The 21,867-nt window shown below is 35.0% G+C and overlaps 1 protein-coding gene across 9 annotated transcripts; it reads right to left on the bottom strand.

Annotated features, from left to right (window-relative positions):
* Positions 1 to 808: 808 nt before the first annotated feature.
* Positions 809 to 10,375, bottom strand: LOC18429573 (protein argonaute PNH1). Of its 9 annotated transcripts, none has more exons than XM_020664346.2 (22): positions 9,739 to 10,375; positions 9,334 to 9,542; positions 8,108 to 8,257; positions 7,688 to 7,821; positions 7,477 to 7,586; positions 7,251 to 7,375; positions 6,916 to 7,051; positions 6,668 to 6,784; positions 6,424 to 6,531; positions 6,239 to 6,310; positions 5,945 to 6,067; positions 5,231 to 5,390; positions 4,978 to 5,099; positions 4,436 to 4,573; positions 4,113 to 4,255; positions 3,542 to 3,604; positions 3,370 to 3,433; positions 3,151 to 3,286; positions 2,977 to 3,050; positions 1,530 to 1,624; positions 1,393 to 1,424; positions 809 to 1,138 (listed from the first exon to the last, which is right to left on the bottom strand). In XM_020664346.2, the coding sequence occupies exons 1-22, from the start codon at positions 10,066 to 10,068 to the stop codon at positions 954 to 956; spliced, it is 2,826 nt and encodes a 941-aa protein (XP_020520005.1). In that variant the 5' UTR covers positions 10,069 to 10,375; the 3' UTR covers positions 809 to 953. The 9 variants fall into 9 exon arrangements, with proteins under 9 accessions (XP_020520005.1, XP_006838921.3, XP_020520006.1 ...); XM_006838858.4 differs by having other exon boundaries at positions 7,251 to 7,357; XM_020664347.2 differs by having other exon boundaries at positions 8,108 to 8,183.
* Between the last annotated feature and the right edge of the window lie 11,492 nt (positions 10,376 to 21,867).

Raw genomic sequence — 21,867 nt, 5'->3', positions numbered from 1 at the left:
GATGAAACTACCCTACTTGTTCCAAGTACCAAACCCAAACTCCCTTGTTTTATATATGTTGGATTGGCACAAAATCGCCCAGTCCGAGCCGAGATTCGGTCACCCCATTCTAGTTCTATGTATATATATAAGAAAACAACCGAGTCAACGATTCCGCACAGTAAAGCAAACGATTCTTTTCAATAAAACAGCAATCCACATAGCCTATTCACCAATCCGGATAGGTTTTTGACAATTCCACTATTTTTTCACATGCTTTTTTTGCTGGTTCACTCCTTTTTCTGCATAGTAAAATGGTGATTCGGATCGGTGAATAGGCTAATCAAGGTCACCAATCCAGTTTTTCAAATCACTAAGCACAACTCTGTGGGCAAACAATCTTTTCCACCAATCCAGGTTTTGAAACACTAGGTTTACCAAAGAGGGTATATGGACACTATACTATGCCCACCAATCCAGGTTTTGAAACACTCGTTTTTGCCCAATGGGATAAATGGACAAAATGCCCAGACGGGAGCTGGGAATCTTTTGAGTTTTATGTTAATTTGAAATTTTATATTGATATGATTTGGAATTGAAGTTACAGGATGCACAATGCCAAAAGAGTTGGACCTACACCTGAATAGTAACTTCGACAAGGTAAGAACAAGACATCAATAAAGAATATCACTATCTCATACAACTGGTTACTAAGCCTTCGGATCCATAGTTATTTTGCTTTTCTGTAATTCTTTGTCAACAAAATCTACATGATTCAGTCATATTAGCTCACAATACATAAAATTTGCAGGAGCATTGCGGCACATGCTGACATGAAATCTCGTCATTTCCTTTCTCTTCATAAACAAAACATAAACACGTTAAACAATGAAAAGAATAAATGGTGGATCATCATCTTCACCATCACTATCACCGTGATTTTCAAAATTACCATCATTGTTAACATCACATCATCAACAATAGAACATCACCTTCTTTACATTTTCCTTCAGCGCAGGCAATTGCCGGACACCAGACTGATTTGACAAACAATTGTTCCGACCACCTCCCACCACATGAGACCCACATTCAGACTTGTCGGGCTCCATATAAAACCTCGCCCGAAATGCCGCTAGGTGTGCATAATAAGCAGGAGGAACTTCATTCACATCATCCCATTTCATGCAATTCAATAAGAATTGTTTTAAAAAAAGTTAGAAGAGAAACACTCAACACTGACTAAAAATGCACTGAATTAAGGGTATTTTGGCATGCCAAACGAATTTTCCTATCTTTGTACCAAACTTCAAGTTGCCATTGTTATTGAATTCAACAAACAAGCGCATTTGTTTGGTCAAGAAAATGAGATCTTTCCAACAAAGTGAGATATTGTGTGCAAATCTTTAAACTTACCCACTGAGACAGAACGTGTGCAGCGTGCATACCTACACAATACAAAATACATTTTTATAGTAAATAAACAAAATGCTTGTAAAAAGCCAGAAAAGAAAGAAAATTGATATACAGGAGCCCTAATTTTTTACACTCACGTGTAACAGAGATTGTTTGTCAAAGACTGTATACCATCAGCTGTGAAGTTGTTCTCATCCCACAGCACATGATAGTGTGCCGGCCTGCTTGTTCCCTGATAAATGCCAAGCACCTTCAGTTAATTTCCAAAAGGAAATTTAAGAAAAATGGTCACTAATAAGCTGGTTTATTAAAAACTACACCAAATTCAGTAAAAAGCAGTATAAAAATGCCTCTCCAAGACTTCATTCCACTCTGTATCAACTCTTAATAAGCAATACCCAAAAAGGTTGGCAAAAAGGTTTTCATAAAAAAGGTTGGCAAAAGTTAGCTTTCCATAAATAAAACTCAAAAAAATAGACCACGCAGAGGACCAATGTGGACTCTCTCCCTTTCGCCGAGATGCAAATTGGATCCGGAAAGAGCATCCTCCACTATTTACATGAAGTGAGACATTCTATGTGGGAAAATTTTTATATAAGGTTGAGGCTGTAAACAATCAAACTAAGGTGCACCTCAAAAATTCACTAGAAGAAGTTGTTTTGAAGCCAAAAAACGCTGAAATCCAATCATCTTGACCTTCAGATATATGGACGTAAAACAAAAATGGACTTTAAGATTTTGGAAATAGTGCACCTTGTAATACATTATCTAGACTGTCAATATTCAAGATTTTAAAGTGTTCGTAGATATACTTGATCTACACTATTTTTGAAGCTTTAAATTTTATGATTAGAGATAAAAATAAAATTTGAAGCTATCATAAAGATTTTCGGTACTAATACGACATCTTTTGATACTATATAAAGGTGCGCCTTACTTTGATTGTTTAGGGCCTCAGCCTTATACAAACCACACCCCTTCTAGGTGACCCTGGAAATATTAGACTATAATCTTCCCACATCTCAGGAAACCCCTCGAGGTGGGTGAGAAACCCGAAGACGTTGTGCATCACTCTACTCTCCAAAAACAATCCCCTAAAAAAGAATAATTGAGGGGCTCCAAACATTATCCAAATATATTACACTGCCAAATCAAATCCGGGCCTTCCATTTTAATGAACCAGTGCATCTAGTGGATTTGGGGCCGTTCTACCTCTCCAAATCAAATCTTATTTGGAGAAGCCACTCTGAAAACAACTTCCTCAAAAAAAATTGGCCTGGCACTGCAAGCTCTAGATCTGACTGTTTGGAGGATGGAAAACCAAATCTGACTGTTTGGAGGATGAAAAACCAAATCTGACTATTTGGAGGATGAAAAACCAAATAATTTATGGAGCACCATGATTGGAGATGTTTGGAGCTTTTATGGAATATGGATCCCTTACCCACATTGAAAGTGATTTTCAGGTCGGGAGCATTATAGTGCAAAGTTACCAAGGACACACACAGAAAGTCTTCCCATAAATAAATTACGAAAAGTGACCAAACTAGGAATATTTTCAAATTCCATTAAGTGTATGTTTACCTGAATACCAGCATGGCTGCATAGGTAAAAATCGAACTCAGTAGGATGACAAATAGTCGAATCCACCACAGTGCCTATGAAGCAACCATAAAAAATATGTTTAGTAATTTTTTTATCTTACTCCCAAAAAAAGAAAAAAAGAAGCAAGATAAAATCTTTGGAGATAAATTGCACCAGGTAAAATATTGCCGCTCTTGTCGGTACTCCCTTTCTCCTTAGGGTTGTTGGGGAACAGTCGTGTATGATGTCGTTTTTGGACAATCACAAATGTGACTGGAGGTTGATAGTTTGGTTCAAGTGAAGCACAAGCCTATACAGAGTAAACCATTCCAGTGAATGAGAGAGAGAGAGAGAGAGAGAGAGAGAGAGGAGAGAAAGACCACAAGAACCCACCTTACGGATGGCATCTAACTCATAAAGTAACACTTGATAAAATTGACCTTCGCTCACGCCATCCCTGAAGTTTAGTTTCAACCCCATGGATTAATAACTTGAAAACATAATACTGGTAAGAACCTAATGTGTACACATGCACACTATGCAGATAAATTCGTGTCTAACACACCTGTAAAAGATGATTCGCAGTGGCTTCTGGCCAGTTGCCTTTTTGAAGGACATCAAGAGGTCTCTGCAGGACAAATCATTTGGTAAAAACTAAGAAAACCAGAAAAACATATACTTTTCATCTTGAGAGAACAGAAACTATTCGGCAAAGCTCTCTCTCTCTCTCTCTCTTCATTTATGTAGATTATATTTGACTGAATCATGAATTCACAACATGGACGTTAAATAATACCAACAGAGCATGAAGCATCAACAAACAAATCCTTGGAAGTTTATAGCAGCAAATTTTATGAGATTATGTTGTTCTCTTGCTATGGACAGAATTCAAAACCTGGTGTCCCATGCCAATTGTATGAGAATGTCAGAATCTCTAGTTACAGTTTAAGGTTCAGGTTAAGGAGCATAAACATACATTAGTATAATTACATTTTAAGGGGTGAATCAACCATTTTGAGGAAAACATTCTTACCAATAGTAAAGTATAACAATATCAACCATCATTAGAGACAAATTACTGTCAAGACCAAAAAAATAAAAAATAAACGAAACATAATAGTAACGGCACCACATACCTAACCATTCCACCATAGACTGTGCCTCTATTAGGATCATACCAGGTCTTGAACAGATCCTGGATAAGCTCTTGTCTATGAGCCTGTGCGCAAACCAGCCCAGCATATTTAGTTATTTCTGGCCAGTCTTGAGAAGCTACAACCTGCGACATGAAATCATAAAATATATCAGTATCTGAAACACCCACGTTAGTGATTTCACAAACAATAAAAGAACTTATAAAATGGGAAATTATATAAAAACAAAGAACCAACAAAATGGTTTCAGAAAACACAAGATGGTAACTAGAAACTGAAAAGAAGAAACCAAGAATAGTTATTACCGCTGCAATAGATGGACTGGAATCTTCCCCTGTTTCTGGATGTGTCACATCGGCTCCGAATATTATGGTAGGTATGTCACTAACCAATGGTATCCTCCAACTGATAGCATCTAAAAGAACAGTATTTCTTCCTCCCATCTGAGACAAAGTACATATGTATGTACATATGCATATCGACTTAGCCCAAAAACAAATAAATAACAAATAAATACACGCACACAGACACACATATATACACAGATAAACACATATACACACGTCATGGTCAAACCAAAAATAGTGTAATCTCTTTCTAAACCAAAAATAGTGTGTAATCTCTCTCTCTCTCTCTCTCTCTCTCTCTCTCTCTCTCTCTCTCTCTCTCTCTCTCTCTCTCTCTCTCTCTCTCTCTCTCTCTCTCTCTCTCTCGCATACAGTCAAACACCAGTATCAAATAAAGATTTGTGCAGAATTGATTCTGTAAACTAGAATACAGTTCAAAAGGAAATTTGATACATAGTTCTCTATGATTTAATGCTTCCTAACATGTTTTTCCAGCTGACCTTAACGTTAATCTTTAGAGAGACATTTGCCAAGTATTGTTTGCTTATCTTGAACACATGCTTTGTGAGACAGCACTGAGATATCAGGCCCAGGTCAGTTTCACATATCCGTTTAAGATCACCTGCAAATTCGATAATATTCTTCAGGTTTGAACCATTCAAACATCTGCTAATCAGCGTCATATACTATTTGCAAATAGAAATTTAATTTAGAAGACCGGACAAAATCAACATAATATGAGGAAAGACATACCATACAAAGAGCCATTATTATCAGGTAGAATGGCCAAGAGTAGATCTAGCTCTTTCCCATTGAGCTTGTTCATGGTTGCGTTATAGACATGTCTCAAAGCCTTTTGCACTTGTTCGGGCCAGGCATTGTAGATAGGGATAATGGGTTCAGGATTGAATACCTATAGCATAATAGATTGACCCCAACTCTAGTTAAACTCTTAAAAATAAGAAAACCATCTAGAGAAAGAAAATCCTTGGCTGGCTAATTTACAGCATGGTTCACGAAACATTGAAATGCAAGGCAGCAAAGAGAAGAGAAAATGGAAAACAAGCAAATTTGAATGGTAACAACAAAGTTCTCTTGGAAATTTCTTAGGGATTTAATTTTTGGAAGAATTTAAAAAGAAAACGGTTTTCAAAGGAAACCCCAAAGGAAGTAAGAAGAATCAAATATAAGCATAAATATAAATAAAAATAAAATTCAGGAAAAATGTAAAACCCAAACGAGAATTATAAAGGTACAAGGAATAGTTTTCCCTATAAATTTCTGAAATTGAATTTATTTAAGTATAAAAGTCTTTCATGTCTAAGCATCAAAATATCATTTCCAAAAAATGCACAACTTTTCTCAGAAAAATGGCATCTTGCAAGAAGATAGAGGTTTTGGTAACTTGTCCAAAAGAAAACAAAAAAAAAAAGGTAAAAAGAAGGTTTGGCAAAACACAAGATTTACCATGCCAGAGACTTGACACATTTTAGCCAGCTCACTGCAAAACCCACGGGCGACATGATCTTGAACGCTCCGGGAGAAGTTAACACATGCCCAATGGTTCACAGTGCTCCCATTGATCATTTTCTGTTATTCACCAAAAAGAGTATGCAGTTGTTCATAAGAAAAATACCAATTAATCATGGAGGCCAATATAATTCAATCTGTCATTATATTGATCCTTAGCTTGAAGTTTTGTTCCTTACCAAAAGAGTAGAATAAAACAACTTAAAAAAAAAAGTGTGGACAGGGCGGTACCTTGTTCATCATATTCCACTGACCAACCTGAGGCAAGCAATCTTTTTCTTTTCCAGAGTCATGATATTTAAGCTATTCAAACAAAAAACACTTTTGCTCTCAATCAATCTCTGAGCCAGTACTTGGTGAAGGAGGCACAAACTTTAAATCGAAATGAAAGTCAATGGCTTGAGGTGCAAATTTACCCAAGGTGCTGGAAGGATCCGTGCTTCAACAGGGGTCAAATTTTCACTGATTTTAATATCAAATTCCTTTGCATATGGGTCTTGGTCATATGCATTATGATGCACAGTCTGCAAGAAATAGCATTCTCAAATAGATCCAGGAAAAGTTATTCTCTCTTGGCATAAGAGCAAATTTATGAGTTCAACAAAATCACAATCTCTCTCTCTCTCCATGCACACAGAACAATTGCAGTCACATTTGTACCCGTAGAATATCTGTTTCCATGTCCTTTGGTCTTTGACATGTAACTTTCAAAAGAGAGGTGATCTGTTTTTCATTCAATCTCTTTGTATAACGTTGTCCCTCCACAATTTTGCATGTCTACGATTTACAACCAACATATGGAGTCTCAGTTATATAGACAAAAGTAAACCAATCCCAAGGAAAGACATCATAGTTAGATATGCTCACCTCACATGTCAAGGAAGGTCATCACAGTTAAAGATGCTTACCTCCATCGGCAGATAATTTACTTTCTGATTTCCCACTTGAAGGCATGGTAGATGTGTGTATTGGATAGTGAATCCATACATTTCTTGGAAATATTCAACAACTGACTTCATGTTTAACAAGTCATCAACAGGAAACCTGAAACATATGAATGCACATTTGACGCATAAGCATCTTAGTAAGCCCAGGATAACAAAACAAAATCAAATGAATGTATATAGTATTAGTATAAGATGTGAATTGATCTCATATATGGATTAGCAGGGATACTGCTTACCCCAAGCTTATTACTCACCTAGGAAAAGAAGAAGAGAAAGAGAAAGATAAAGATTCTTACACAAGCTCTCTAGTGGGTCGTGATGTCAATCCTGAAATTCGATATTTCCGACGCACATTTCCTCTGTGTGTGACTTCTACTTTCACACCTCGAAGAGCCTTCTTGATCTTTGCAATAAGGTGATACTATGTATTATATCATTAATGTTCCTACTATATTCTTATTATATTTGTTAAAGGAATGTGTATTTCACTAGGTCCAAAACAAATCAAAGGAAGAAGGCTACCTTAACACGTTCAGAATCGGACAGTGGCCTAGATAATACGTCTTTGTTTAAGATTTGAGCCACAAACTCAACAACAGGGAGCGGTTCAATAAAAGCAGTTGACGACATATCTAGCAAAATCAAGAAAAGAACAATAAAATATTGCGCTGCTTATAACATTGGTTTCTACAACATGCAAAGTAAATTCATCTAGGATGAGAAAAAAATCTACCGATATTTAGGGAAAGCCCCATTTGTGTAGGCCTGATACTCTGGTAGAAACCACACCATGACTCCAACCCATCTCCAAGCCTTTGTGGTCTTCGAAGCTCAGGGGAATAAAAGGATCTCCCAATGGGACAGTACCTATAGACAATAATCCAATTGATGAATAAAATAAAAATTCAATCTTTCCGGTTTAGAAGGAATTTAGGACTCAGAACATGAACAAAAGCTAATCTTAATTATAACGACAAAAGGCAGGCAGACACTGCTTCGTCCCTGATTGGGCCCGAATAGTGCGATACCTCGGGATCGCCACACCTCTTGTAACTTCGGTCATTTTGGCCAATGAAATACAGTTAACTTTACTAAAAAAAAAACAACAAAAGGCAGCATACTATCAAAGAAACTCACTTTTAAAAAAGCGCACCTTTGCCTTGAGAGTTCCCTTAGGACTACATCAAGAACCTTGAGAGCTTCTTGCGGGGCGTCCACTCGTCTACCAGCTAGAAATTCACCCAAATGTTGCAAGTTGGCATGAGCAACAAACTTAATAACCACCTTAAATTCTCTCTCTCTTCTGCCAAACAGGAAAAACATCAATAGAAATTGAGAGAGAGAGAGAGAGAGAGAGAGAGAGGAGAAAAAAGAGTATCCCTTAAAAATCAAAATAAGATTTCCTTGGTCTAGTCCAGAATCCTGAAGATAAGAATCAGAGTTAAAAAATTGCAGTCCGACTCTGGACTCCCTTGAGTTGGACGAGATCAGGGACCAGGCAATTCCTCACCACAACCACATAATCACCTGAGTCTCCCAGTTTCTCATATTTTTCTAATTTTCCTTCTCAAAACTTCCCTGTCCAATGTGGACTCACCTGAGTCGGACTGGTGCTACTTGAGATCGAGACCCTTGCAAGTCCCCACTCAATTCCTACTTTTTAATCACTAGTAGAAACTTCAAAATAAAGTCTTAAGACTCATATATTAATGAGTTCAATGGCTAGCACTTCTTTCCCAGAGTCCATGAATAAAAGAGCTGATAGATATTCAAAATAAGCTCAAAGCCACAGTGACAGTGCCACATATTTTGTTACAGTACTAATAGAGGAAGAAGAGAAAGGAGATACTTAAAGCAAGAAAGGGAATTAATTAAAAATTAAAAACTAAAGAAAAAGAGTAAGAAAGCAATGAACCAGCAGTGCAAACATCATTTGAGTCACCAACAAAAAGCTTTCAGAAAAGTAAACAGCATCTCTGAGATGAAAGACATAGTTTTCCATGTTATATCTACACAACCCTTGATTTAATGTGCATGGAAATGGATTCCATTAAATATATCAATCACTCAAGAACCAGGCATATTTACATCCATGTAAATAAGTACAAATTCACAATAATGCAAACTGGATCAGGTATGACAACAACCAAACAAAGGCAAAAGAGAATAGAGAAGGGGGAGAGAAACCCAAAAAGAACAAAAATGAAAAGAGGAGAAAAGGAGAAAAGGACAAGACACCAACATGCACTGAACTTGCCCAATTACTCGATAAAATAAGATACAGATTTCAAAGTCTAACAGATATTTCCAACAAAATAGAAGACAGAGATATATAGAGAGAGAGAGGATAGAGAGAGGTTTTAGTGAGAGAAACCTTACTTTGAGCCATCAACTCCATCCTCTTCATCAACAAGCCAGATGGTGAACTCCTTTGAAGTGAAAGGAAGTTCACCAGCGGCGTATAAAGTCTTAGCCCCATCATAGGCTGGAAGCCTCATTCCCAAATCTGTTTCCCTGTAAACCTTTATCAGCTCTGCCATCACAGCCTTGTTCATCCTCTTAGAGACCACCTCTGGTGTTATAGTAACCTACAAAAAACTCACCAAGTAGAGAGAGAGAGCCATTAAGAGAGAGAGAGAAAGGGAGGGAGGGAGGGAGGGAGGGAGATAGAGAGAAAGAGAGAGGGGGGAGGGAAGCAGAGACCCGTTGATCAATTCTCTTCTACTGCAACAAAAGGAACAAAGGAAAATTAACAAAGAAAGGTTTGTGAAAATGAATACTCACATGATACTGAGTAACGTCTTTGCCAGGAAACTGAGAAAGGAAATGGTTTGCTTTCACCAAACACTTGGTTCCTAACTGGCCTTGCCCCGGTCTAAGAGGAAACCTGAAGCTTTTGCTTGAAGGAGGACTCGTCTCCATTTCACTTCCATTAGCGCCACCTCCATGTTGAATTCCATTGAGTTTTCCTTCCTTTCTCGCTCTACCCCTCTGTCTTCTTCTCCCTTTGATCTTGACCTGAGAATGGGGTTCTTGAGCTTTCTTCTCGTTCTGAATACTCGTTAATGGCTTCTGATTCTTCAAAACCACGTGATTCTCTGTTTCTTCTCTCATCTCGAACAAAACCCAACAACCCAAATTGTCTCCTCGGAGAAATGCTAGAGAGAGAAAGAGAAGAACACCAGGTCTTGCTAATGGCTTCTGAGTATTTCAAAACGACAACTATTATTACTCTCTCTCTCAAAACTCGGTTAAAATGTAAGAAGACCCAAAGCCCAAAAACCCAGAAGGCAGACTGCAACTTCAGAGTGTTTCCACAAGTAATAAACTTAGAGAGAAGTAATGCTTCGATTCTCTCTCTAGATTTCTGGGTTTTTTTCCGGTTTATCTGCTAAGAAAACGGGTTCATCTTTTTTGCTATTCTTCTGCTTGATATTAAATCTTCCTTTTGTTCATCATCACTCCCCTTACACGCATGCATACGACGATATGTTTATAGAGAGAGAACATAAAATACGTAGAGAGAGAAATAGTAAGACGAAAAAGAAACGGAAAATCTTTCTCTTTCTTTATCACGTGTAAAAGGATAAAAAAAAAAGGTTTAATGGGTCTGAGGATATGGGCTGTCTGGTACGAGTCAGAAGCCTTGGGGCCATAAAAAGGGTTGGTCAGGATAATATAAAAGGCGCCAAAGACTAAGGATGAAAAGCAATCATACACAGAAGAAGAATAATTCGAACTTGCAGTCATTGTTGCCAGAAAGACAGCCTCACTCTCTCTACAGGGACTTTCCATATACCTTTGGATTTCAAACTCCAAACCCATTGCACTCTCTGTGGTCAACACACTCTCTCTCTTCATATCTTATTTATCTAGACTTTCTCTCTCTTATTCCGCTAAAAAACGTAGACTTTCTGCCGCTTTTTTTTTCTTGAGAACCAGGTAACCATTCATTTCATCAGAACATCCATTACAGAGTACATAATTCAAAAAGGTAACAAACACCAAAAAAAAAAATTACAAAAAAAGCTAAAAATTACGTTAAAAACATCACCACACTTAAACTTGATAAAACAACACCCCAATCTATCAGCTTCCATAATTTGATTCTCTAAAAACATGACCATAAATCACAGTCATGCAATCACATATGGGCAAGGTCTTGACAAAACAACACCCCAATCTATCAGCTTCCATAATTTGATTCTCTAAAAACATGACCATAAATCACAGTCATGCAATCACATATGGGCAAGGTCTTGACAAAACAACACCCCAATCTATCAGCTTCCATAATTTGATTCTCTAAAAACATGACCATAAATCACAGTCTTGCAATCACATATGGGCAAGGTTTCTATGCTTCCCCTACAGCTGGGAAGTTCTGTTTTCCCCCTTATCTAGCCGTCTATTCTGAATGGAGAGCTGAGATTACCCCAATCACAATGTTTCAATATTATTTTATTTTTAATTTTTTTCTATAAATTATTTTGACACCAAATTTTGAACGTTCATTTCTCTATTAAACTCGCACTAACGAAAAATATAAAAAAAATATTTTTAATAAAATAAAATGACCAAAATACACCTAAAAACTTCAAGAGGTATTTTGATCATTATATTTTATCAAAAATTTATTTTTAATATTTTTTATAGGTGTGCCCCAATGATAAGATGGCACGTACTAAATTTTATATTCATACAATTTGTATAAAAAAATTAAAAATAAAATACTTTGAAATGTCGGATCTAAGATCAAACGGTGAATGACTCTCTTGGTCAAAATTGGACGGTTGGATGGTAGGGAAAAGATAGAACTTCTATGCTATAAGGAAAGCATAGAAACCTTTCCCATCACATATTACTGTCGCTTCTCTCCCTAAACCATGTAGTAACCAAATAAACTCCGCTTCTCTCTTAATCCACTTAACAACATTAAGTGAATCCCCTTCAATCATAACTAGCTTATTAAATTGCTTACCAAATTGCACTCCTTGAAGTCCATATCTCAATTCTGCCTCATTAACTGTTATATTCCAGGCTGAATATTTTAATAAAATATTACCTTCACAACCTCGAATGATGCCTCCCACCCCTGCTGGGCGTGGATTGGATAAAAAACTTCCATCAAAGTTATCCAACCTTCGTACTTTCTATAACCCAATTCTAACCTTGTTAGTACTTTCTTATCTAATCAATTTGTATAAATTATACATCAAATCTATGCGAGACACACCCCACCACGTCTTATTAACAGCTAACCAATTAGCCACAATCACTATGATTTTTTCCCGTATATCCATAAAAAGTCTAAGTATGCTTTCAAAACTTCTCCTATGTCTTTCTTTCCATAACTCCCAAACTGTAGCAGCTTTAACCATTTTCCAAATATATTTACTCTTCTTACCAACATCAATTAAGTCTCATTCATCAGTGAATCTGGATTGAAAATTAATTTGAATCCCTAACCCATTGAATACCCATCTCCAAATACTTTTACCTTCAACACAATAAAAAAACATATGTTACATGGTATCTTCATCATTTTTATATATCAAACAGACATTTAGAAGAATTTTACCTCTTTTAACCAACACATCCACGGTTAACAGTTTTTTTCGTGTTAACAACCAAACAAAAGCCCGAATTTTTAAGGGAATAGGCTATCTCTAGACTTTAGCAATACTTCCATCCTCCCATCTAATTATGCCATACAAGAAAAGTTTATAAGCACATTTCACAGTAAACGTACCATAATTAGTAGGGGCCCAAATACATTTATCATTTTCGTCACGGCTATAAAAATACTGTTGCAGGAGCAGTAGACAATTTGCTATTTTATATGCCACTACATTACTAACTTTACGGTAGGGGCACTGAATATCCCAAATGGCTTTGAAACCTCTTCCACTAACCATCTCACTAATCATTTTACTCTTGATCTTAACCTTTGCAAAACGATTAGGAAATTGATACTTCAAAAGACAATTTCCAATCCAATTTTGCTAACAAAATCTAACAGAATCACCTTTTCCCACCATCATATGCATATAACTAAGAAAGAACATCCCATGAGCAACAACCCCTTCCATAAAGAAGTAATACCTTTCGTATTATTTCATTTTGCAATCAAACCATGTTCAATATCTTCCCCATATATTTTTTTTAATATTATCTCCACAATTGATCTTTTTCATTTGCAATTCTCTACCACCACTTTTTATAAGAGCATTGTTCATAGGTTTTAGTCTTCTAATCCCCATCCCTCCATCATTTATAGATGTACACACCATCTCTCATTTAACTAAATGAAAGCATTTCTTATTTTCATTTTCCCCGGGAAGAAAATTTCTCATTAACCTTTCCAAAGCTTTGATCACTCTTGAAGGAAGCTTATCAAGAGACATAAAGTAAATTGGCAGATTAGCTAAAGCTGATTTAATAAGAGTAAGCGTTCCACCAAGAGATAGCAATTATATTTCTAAGGATTAGACTCTCTACCTCTCTAACTCTTCCTCTCTCTCTAGAGTTCAGACTCACTTTCTCACTCTATCCTGCTAGTGTCATGCAGGCAAAAAAGCCTAACGGTCGACTGGAACTGAGCCTTTAAGCCATTAACGAAACTGACCCTCACTCTTTTTAAAATGCCAAGTGGTCCTCAGAAACTTTTTTCAAGGTGATCACGCCATAGTTGGGCTCTCTCTTGGGCTAACGTTAGTGGGAATATGTCCAGTCACGTCTGGTCGGGACTAGGTCTAAGTTAGAAGTGAACCTGACCTACACCCAGGTTGGGTACAAGTCATTGTACCCATATCAAGAGTGGTCTGCTCTCCTGATTGATCAACCTCTTTCCTACAGCTGTACTACTATCGGAAAGAGCACTTTAAGATCAACTACAAGACTATCTCTATAGGAGTGAAAACTTAACTGACTAAAAAATTTCATGGGAATTTTACCTCTCTTGGAGGTTGATCAACCTCTTTCCTACAGCTGTACTACTATCGGAAAGAGCACCTTGAGATCAACTACGAGACTATCTCTATAGGAGTGAAAACTTAACTGACTAAAAAATCTCATGGGAATTTTACCTCTCTTGGAGGTTGATCAACCTCTTTCCTACAGCTGTACTACTATCGGAAAGAGCACCTTGAGATCAACTACGAGACTATCTCTATAGGAGTGAAAACTTAACGGACTAAAAAATCTCATGGGAATTTTGCCTCTCTTGGAGGCCAGGTCTCTTCATCTCTTGGATACCCATCTCCATCATTTCCTATAATCCCTTAAAGGAGTGAGCCTCAAAAGGATAGATTATTATGTAATCCTTTATCATCTTTTATAGAAATCACTTGGGCTTCTTTCTTGTTAACCAAAAAAACCCATTTTTTTTTTCCATAATACCCTTAATGTTTGAATAAAATATAGATGCGGTGATTTTGACTGCTACCAAACTTAACAATCTCCACTTTGATAGCAAAATCACCAAATTCGTCTTGCCGGCCTTCATTGAATAAATTTCTTGATTTATTCTCACTTGGCTCCAGTCTGATACCAATTGTAGGATTATCAAGAAACCCTTCACTTGCGGAACCATGAATCACATATACTGGGATCCCACCCAAGATCATGTACATGATTGGCTCAATACAAAGTAGATGAATACAACTATAAATCGAGTATAAAAAATAAAAGAAATACAAAAAAACACGCCACCACAACACGTGATTTACATGGTTCGCCCCATAGGGTTACATCTATGGCCTCGACAAGTAGAATTACACTATCTCATTGAAGATTACAAGTTTGGGTTACAAGAGATAATATCACTCTCTAAACATCAGTAAAAAATCATCATCGATCTTCCCTTCTAAACCCGCTCTCCCGACCGAGTAACACCGTCGATCAACATCTTTCCTACCGTTATACTGCTATCGGAAAGAGCACCTTGAGATCAACCAAGAGACTTTATCTCTCTAGAAGTGGAAACTTAACTAACCTAAAATCCCATAGGAATACCACCTCTATCTTGGAGGCCATGTCTCTCTCTATCTTGAAGACCCATCTCCATCTTGGAGATCCCTTCTCATAACCTCCAAATAAATGATCTTAAAAAAGATGAATATTATGTCTTCTTTGACCTTCTTTTGTAGAGATCACTTGGGCCCCTTTTTATTTTTTCCATAATACCCTTAACGTCTTGAATAAAATATAAATGTAGTGATTTTGACTATCATCAAGCCTAACAATATCAAAGTGTTAAATTGTTCATCTCTCATAGGTAATTTGATAAATTTCTCTTGAATTATTACGGGTAATTTGATAAATTTCCCTTGAATTATTACGAACTTTTTGTAATCTAGAGTCTATCGTTGTGCTCCATGATCGAGGCCTCATTGACGGTATGGCTCTTGATAGAGGATAACAATGGATCAGGATTCGCGTAGCCCAGCCCAAATAGTTGGAAAAAGGCTCTAATGATGTTGATGATGAAATGTTTATTTTCATCTTAAAATTGCTAATTTCGCTTTCTTACTAGATACAAGTTATGATCCATAAAGTTTTTTATTTGCTTAATGGATAAAAAATCGCTCATAAAATCTCAATAAAGCCCATGGAGAGCAATTTCGAAGTAATTGATAATGGATATATAGCTAAATGCATTGAGTTGGATAATAAGTTTTGATATTTTAATTTTGATTTACATTATAAATTATTTTATGCTTTGTCATTTATAAAAAAATTAGCATAGTCTTTTTTATTGTCATTTATAAACTTTTTCAGATTCAAATTCATAAATCTCAATAAGAATTTATTTGATAATAAATAATATATTAAAGTGTTGACATATTTGATAAATTTTGATTAAAAAGACAAACACGATGATATCCTGATAAAACCCCTAACAGACAAGATCTCAATAACAAATAAGTAATGGTTGTCACTAATCATATATCTTGCATAAACTTGGATCTTTTCTTATAGTAGGGCCTGGCCTTCTTAACAACTAGATTTTGATTTTGTAAAGTTTAATATTTTCACTAATAGTAGCCCACACTCTCCATAACAATCGCTTGTAAAGTTTAAGTTTTTTTTAAAGAGTTTACCTACATAATCATTTTTTGTAGCGACATCTATTAAAAATGTATCAAAGAGGTGAACTATAACATTTTACCTATATCTTTTGATTTAATTTCAAAAAGTCCAAAGGCGAGTTGCAATAGTTGAAAATGGGTAAGACATTCAATACGTGATAAATTGTACGTGTTTTGATAAATTTCTCTCGTTGATATTACTGATAAACACTTGTTCATGAGTTTGTAAGACACTACAAAAAGTTATATTACTTCCAAAAATAATTAGTCCCACCAAAAAGTTAAAAAATCACCGTTATGGAGATAATTTGTAACGTGGTGAACAATGGCGAGCTTTTGATGAACTCATGCTTTATTTCCACTGTACTTTGAAGACAAACGGGGTGGGAATTGAATTGTTACCAGGTCTCGTAGGATCATTTCCTTGATGACAGTGATTTAAAACATTAGGACATTTTATTTTGGGTGGGGTTTCTATAAGGTTGCAACCTTAACCTCCAAATTTTATCATAACACGTAATTTTGGTGTAATATATTTTTTAGAATTATGCAAAAATCTATTTTTATATCTAATTATAAAATTTTAAACTCTAAAAATGGTTAAAATCAAGTAGATCCATAAACATATAAAAATCTAGAAAAATCTGGCATAGGCCCACTTACCTACAACTGCATATAAGCCCAATAACCCAAATTCAATCTGGACCTATCCAATGATCACGATTGCATTTCATATTTTAATTTTAATTTTTTTCTATAAATCCAAATCACTTGAAATTATATATCTATGTATAGGAAAAATTTCTTGTACGCCCATGTGGGTACCGCTACACTAAACGCCCAACGGCCCAGATCGAATCTAGACCGATTTGACGGTCACGGTTGTTCAAGAGTGTTTTAATTTTAATATTTTTTTTTTCAATATCGAAATGATTTGAAATTTGGAGCGTGTGTACCTCTTAGTGAGGTGCATACCTCTTAGTGAGGTGCACCTAATAAAAATATAAAAATAATAATTCGTAAAAAATAAATTGATTAAAATACCCTTGAATATTTTCAAGGGTATTTTGATCAATTTATTTCATGTAAAATATTTTTTTGGTCTTTTTTCGTAGATTCGCCTATTTTTTATGAATACACGATCCAAATTTCAAATCATTTTGATTAATAAAAAAAATGAAAAATAAAACACTACCAGACATCCGTGATCATCAGATCAATCCATATTTGATCTGGGCCATTCAGTATTTATTGTAATAGTACACGAATCGGCATACCATAGAATCTTCCATATATATATATATATATCATGTAAAATATTTCATGTAAAATATTTTTTTGGTCTTTTTCGTAGATTCGCCTATTTTTTATGAATATATGATTCAAATTTCAAATCATTTCGATTAATAAAAAAACATAAAAAATAAAACACTACAAGACATTCGTGATCATCAGATCGATCCATATTCGATCTGGACCATTCAGTATTTATTGTAATAGTACACAAATTGGCGTACCATAGAATCTTCCATATATAAATATATATATATATATATATAGGGTTTGTCTAGAGTTAACAACTCTTCAAAAATACAAAGGTTCAAGTTAGAAGGGGTTGTGATTGGTGTATTTATCTAAACAATCATTATTTTTTTATTAAAAAATTATTTAAATAGGTAACTTTATCATTAAACAAAAACAAATTTGAAAATTTCACAAAAATGCAATGGCATTTTAGAAGTTAGTATTCTGAAACTTTATTGGTAAAATGCCCCTTGTCTTTTAGTTGAAATTTCAATTTTACCTTTTATAGAGATGACAAAAATACCCTTTGGCTTGTAGCAATATTTACAAAAATAACCTTTTTAAAAAAATAAACAACAAAACTAACAAATCCACCATTCACAACTCTCTCTATCTTGAAGCTTTGTAATTTGAAGAGTTGTGAAGTTTAGAATATATATATATATATATATATTAAACTTCACAACCCTATATATATATATTCTAAACTTCACAACCCTTCAAATGTGGATTTATTAACATCTTTTAAAAAAAGTTACTTTTGTAGGGCAATTTTGTAAATATTACTACAAGACAAATGATACTTTTGTCATCTCCATAAGGGGTAAAGTTGAAATTTTAACTAAAAGACAATAACACTTTATAAATAAAGTTCGAGGATACTAACTACCAAAATGCCATTGTATTTTTGTGAAAATTTCAAATTTGTCATTGCTTAATGATAAAATTGCCTATTTAAATAATTTTTTAATAAAAAAAATCATTGTTTTGATAAATACACCCATCACAACCCCTTCTAACATGAACTTTTGTATTTTGAAGGATTATTAACTCTAGACAAACCTTATTTTTCTTGAAATTGCAAGGGTGAAGATGCAGTGGTCATATTTAGAAAAGGTAAAGGTGTGATGGAATTTAAAGTTTTGGTTTCATCCCCCTTAAGGAGACTCGTTCTACTTTGATTTAGAAAAGGTTGCAAGTAGGAGCCCACAAGCCACTTTGGGAGTGGATGGCGGGTCCCCAAGAATTGAGTTTCCGGTTGAAACTTCTAAATGGTTGATATCTCATTGCTTTAGCTTTTTTTTCTCTAAAAATAAAATTGGTTCATAGTTATTATAAATATTTTAAGTTAAAAAACGCAATCATTTTAGAACTTATAATCAAACATACTATTGATAGAGGTATATGAGGTGCCATCTTTGAAATGTAGAAGTAAGGCGCACCTCTAAAATATGCTTTGAGACGTAGTTACAATATTGGAAACCTTATTGTGCTTTTAAAATAAGTTGTTATCTTTAACTATGAAATTTTAATTTTAAAAAAAATATAGATCGAGTAGATCTATAAACACTTAAAAATCTTGAAAATAAATTGTTTAAATAACTTGTTAAAAAATACATTATGTTTAGGATTCAAAATTCTCGTTTTTTATCATATTTACCTCTCAATATAAGGATTCCCTAATATAAAGAACTCTTCTAAAGGATTTTTGAGGTGTACCTTAGTATAACGTTGAAACATTATATAAACCTTTTTTTGGTAAAACCTGTTATATTAAAAATGCAATGGAATGAAAGTTTTGGCGTAAGAATGAAGAGACCCTCATGTATCTCCTTCATGACTTGCCTGAATTTTTTGTGCATAACAATGACGGTTATGACCATTAGATAGGCAGTTTGTGCATAACAATGAGGGTTATGACAATTAGGTAGGCAGGTTGTATATGTATCGGGTCAACCCAAAGCTGAACCTGCCCTCGTATGGCATGGACTTAGGGATGGCGAAGGGTTGGGCTTACGGCAGGCCAACCCTAGGCTAAGTCTGGCCCTAGTTCCTCTAGGGTTGGACCAAGCCTATCCCTGTTTAGACCGGGGAGGAGGGCCCTTGGCTCAAGCTTCATCTCGGCCAAGCCACAACTCATGTCTAGGGCAAGCCAGGCCTAATAGGCTAGAAGGGAGAAAACAGAAAAAAAAATTAGAAAAAAGGGTAGGGCAGGGCCTATCCTTTGTGCCTCCGGCCTTAACATAGCCCTCAGCCATATTTTGAGGCCCAACCTTAGTTTTTCAGGTTGGGCTATTCGTATCTAGGCTCTAGTTATTAAGATCAAATCGGATCAATCTGTTAAACCAGTCGTACAACAACAAAAGTGCTTTGGCTAGTCTAGTCTTAAGCAAAACCGAAATAGTTACAGAGCTGGTCAAAATTGATGCTTAACTAATGTTTGCCAGTCATGCTAGCTGGACTTGGCCAGACTGACTAAGTAAAGCTAGGCAAAAGTTTTGAAATATCTTATATTTTTAACTATTATTTCTATTTTTCTTTTCATTTTTTAAGATCCAATTCGATCGGCGAAACCTTAATCTGGACCCAACAGGATCCATGTATGTCATATCTACAACTGACCCATTAGTCAAGGGACCAAATCGGGATTAAAGTTTGGTTCAATGAAATCTCGACCCAATAATCGACGGAGATGAGTCCGGAGTATCCAAATCACCGATGGCGACCACCCACCTCGTGTGTGGCGTCGGCATTAATAATTTATAGGAAATAAAAAAAAAATTCACCCAATAAATGAACATTTTAATGTTTTGTAATTTAATTTATTTAATTTATTTCATTTAAAAAATCCATGAAAAATATAATCATGAACTATAATAGTTCATTTGTTAGGTGTCTTTTGATAAAAATCTATCGGATTTTTTTACCTACACCACTTGTGGTGTAGCCCCTTAAAATGCTCAACATTTTTAGACATTTAGATACCCTTATTCTACCGTATAGTAACTTTTGGTTTAAGGGTATTTTAAGTAATTGATCAAGGATACGTTATAAATTCTTAATAGAAACAAAAACATTTATTAACAATAGTGGACATTGACATTACCGATATGGTGGTGACATCACCCACAAGATGCGTTAATTGTTTTTAACTACTAATAAAATACCACTATTTTCTTATAAAAATATCCATTCTACTCTTCTAAATGATAAAAAATGCCTCTACTTGAAAAATTTTGTATTACAATTCCAGGGTATTTTAGTATCAAAAAATATTGAGCACTTTAATGGTTTACACCACCAAGTGTGTAGCTTAACCAAACCCAAATCTAAAATATTAAATGGTTGATATTTAAAATTTGTCTTGATAAATTTATGTTGAAATATTACTATTAAGGTAAAGTTGTTCATTAGGAAGCAAGCGCAAGAGTCCATTGACTCAGCAATGTCGATTGTTTAAGATGGACGTCGTAAAAAACCCACCTGGCTAAAGATGGATGTTGCAAAAAAAAAAATCAATAGGTTGAAATAAAAATGATGGTGTAGAAATATCCCAAAAAGAATCAAATTTAAAATATTGAATTTTTAATTTTTCTCATATTAGATAATTATCTTAGCCTAGATCATTAATCCCTAAAATTTAGGTTAAAAATCCATCTTTTAGATAGATTTGAGAAGGGGGCTCATATGTACAATATGAGTGGCCTCACCCATAGAAACCCCTTCCTAGAGACTTTTTGAAATCACACTCGTCCCCTAGACCACTCTCTTCCTTAGGGAGAAGGAGAAAAAATCTGGTACCAATTCAAATAATGAGGTGAAAAAATCCGGTACAATTCATATTGTTTGCAAAACGTTTATATAAGTGTGAGGCTCTAAACAATCAAATTAGGGTGTACCTAAAAATTTTCACTGGGAGAGATTGTTTTGATGCTCAAATTGATCATCATGACCTCAAGATACATGGACATGAGAAAAAAATTGATTTCAAGTTTTGAAAATAGTGTATCGTGTAATGCAATTTTGGATTGTCAATTTTCAAGATTTTCATAGATCTGCCGATCTACATTAATTTTTAAGCTTTAAATTTTAAAACTAGTGATAAAAATATATTTTAAGGCTATTAAAAAGATTTTTAGTATTGAAACCACATTTCACAACACTATTCGAAGGTGCGCTTTACTTTGATTGGTTAGAGCCTCGGCTCTATAAAAACCACACCCGAATTGTTTTCCCCATTGTTTGTTCACACCATTATTGGAAAACCGAGCAATCTAATCTCTAACAGCCCGGTTAGATTGGAACTGACCACTGGTCAGTTTCGATTTTAGGCAGTTTTGGTGATGAATCAGTATTTAAAAAGAAATTTCAAAAAAATGTATATAAATTCTCAAAAATAAAGAATTTGGTTTGTAATGTATTTTTTAATATTCTTTACACTATGGTAAAGATTAAAAATTATTTTGATCATTAATACTCACTTTAATTCAAAAAACGATACGTTAAAATTTATTTT

The sequence above is a fragment of the Amborella trichopoda genome, chromosome 3 (genome assembly GCF_054954075.1).
Source record: "Amborella trichopoda isolate Santa Cruz 75 chromosome 3, AtrichopodaSantaCruz75HAP2 v2.0, whole genome shotgun sequence".
Taxonomy (NCBI): Eukaryota; Viridiplantae; Streptophyta; class Magnoliopsida; order Amborellales; family Amborellaceae; genus Amborella; species Amborella trichopoda.
This window is presented reverse-complemented; position numbering and strand designations above follow the sequence as displayed.

Bases quoted from the DNA above. Each gene is read 5' to 3' on its own strand.
- LOC18429573 (XM_020664346.2), bottom strand. From the start codon at position 10,068: ATGAGAGAAGAAACAGAGAATCACGTGGTTTTGAAGAATCAGAAGCCA. The intron at 6,311-6,423 runs GTAAATTTGCAC...TTGTTTGAATAG, and splicing joins GGATCCTTCCAGCACCTTGG to CTTAAATATCATGACTCTGG. The intron at 6,068-6,238 runs GTACCGCCCTGT...GGTGAATAACAG, and splicing joins AGTGGAATATGATGAACAAG to AAAATGATCAATGGGAGCAC.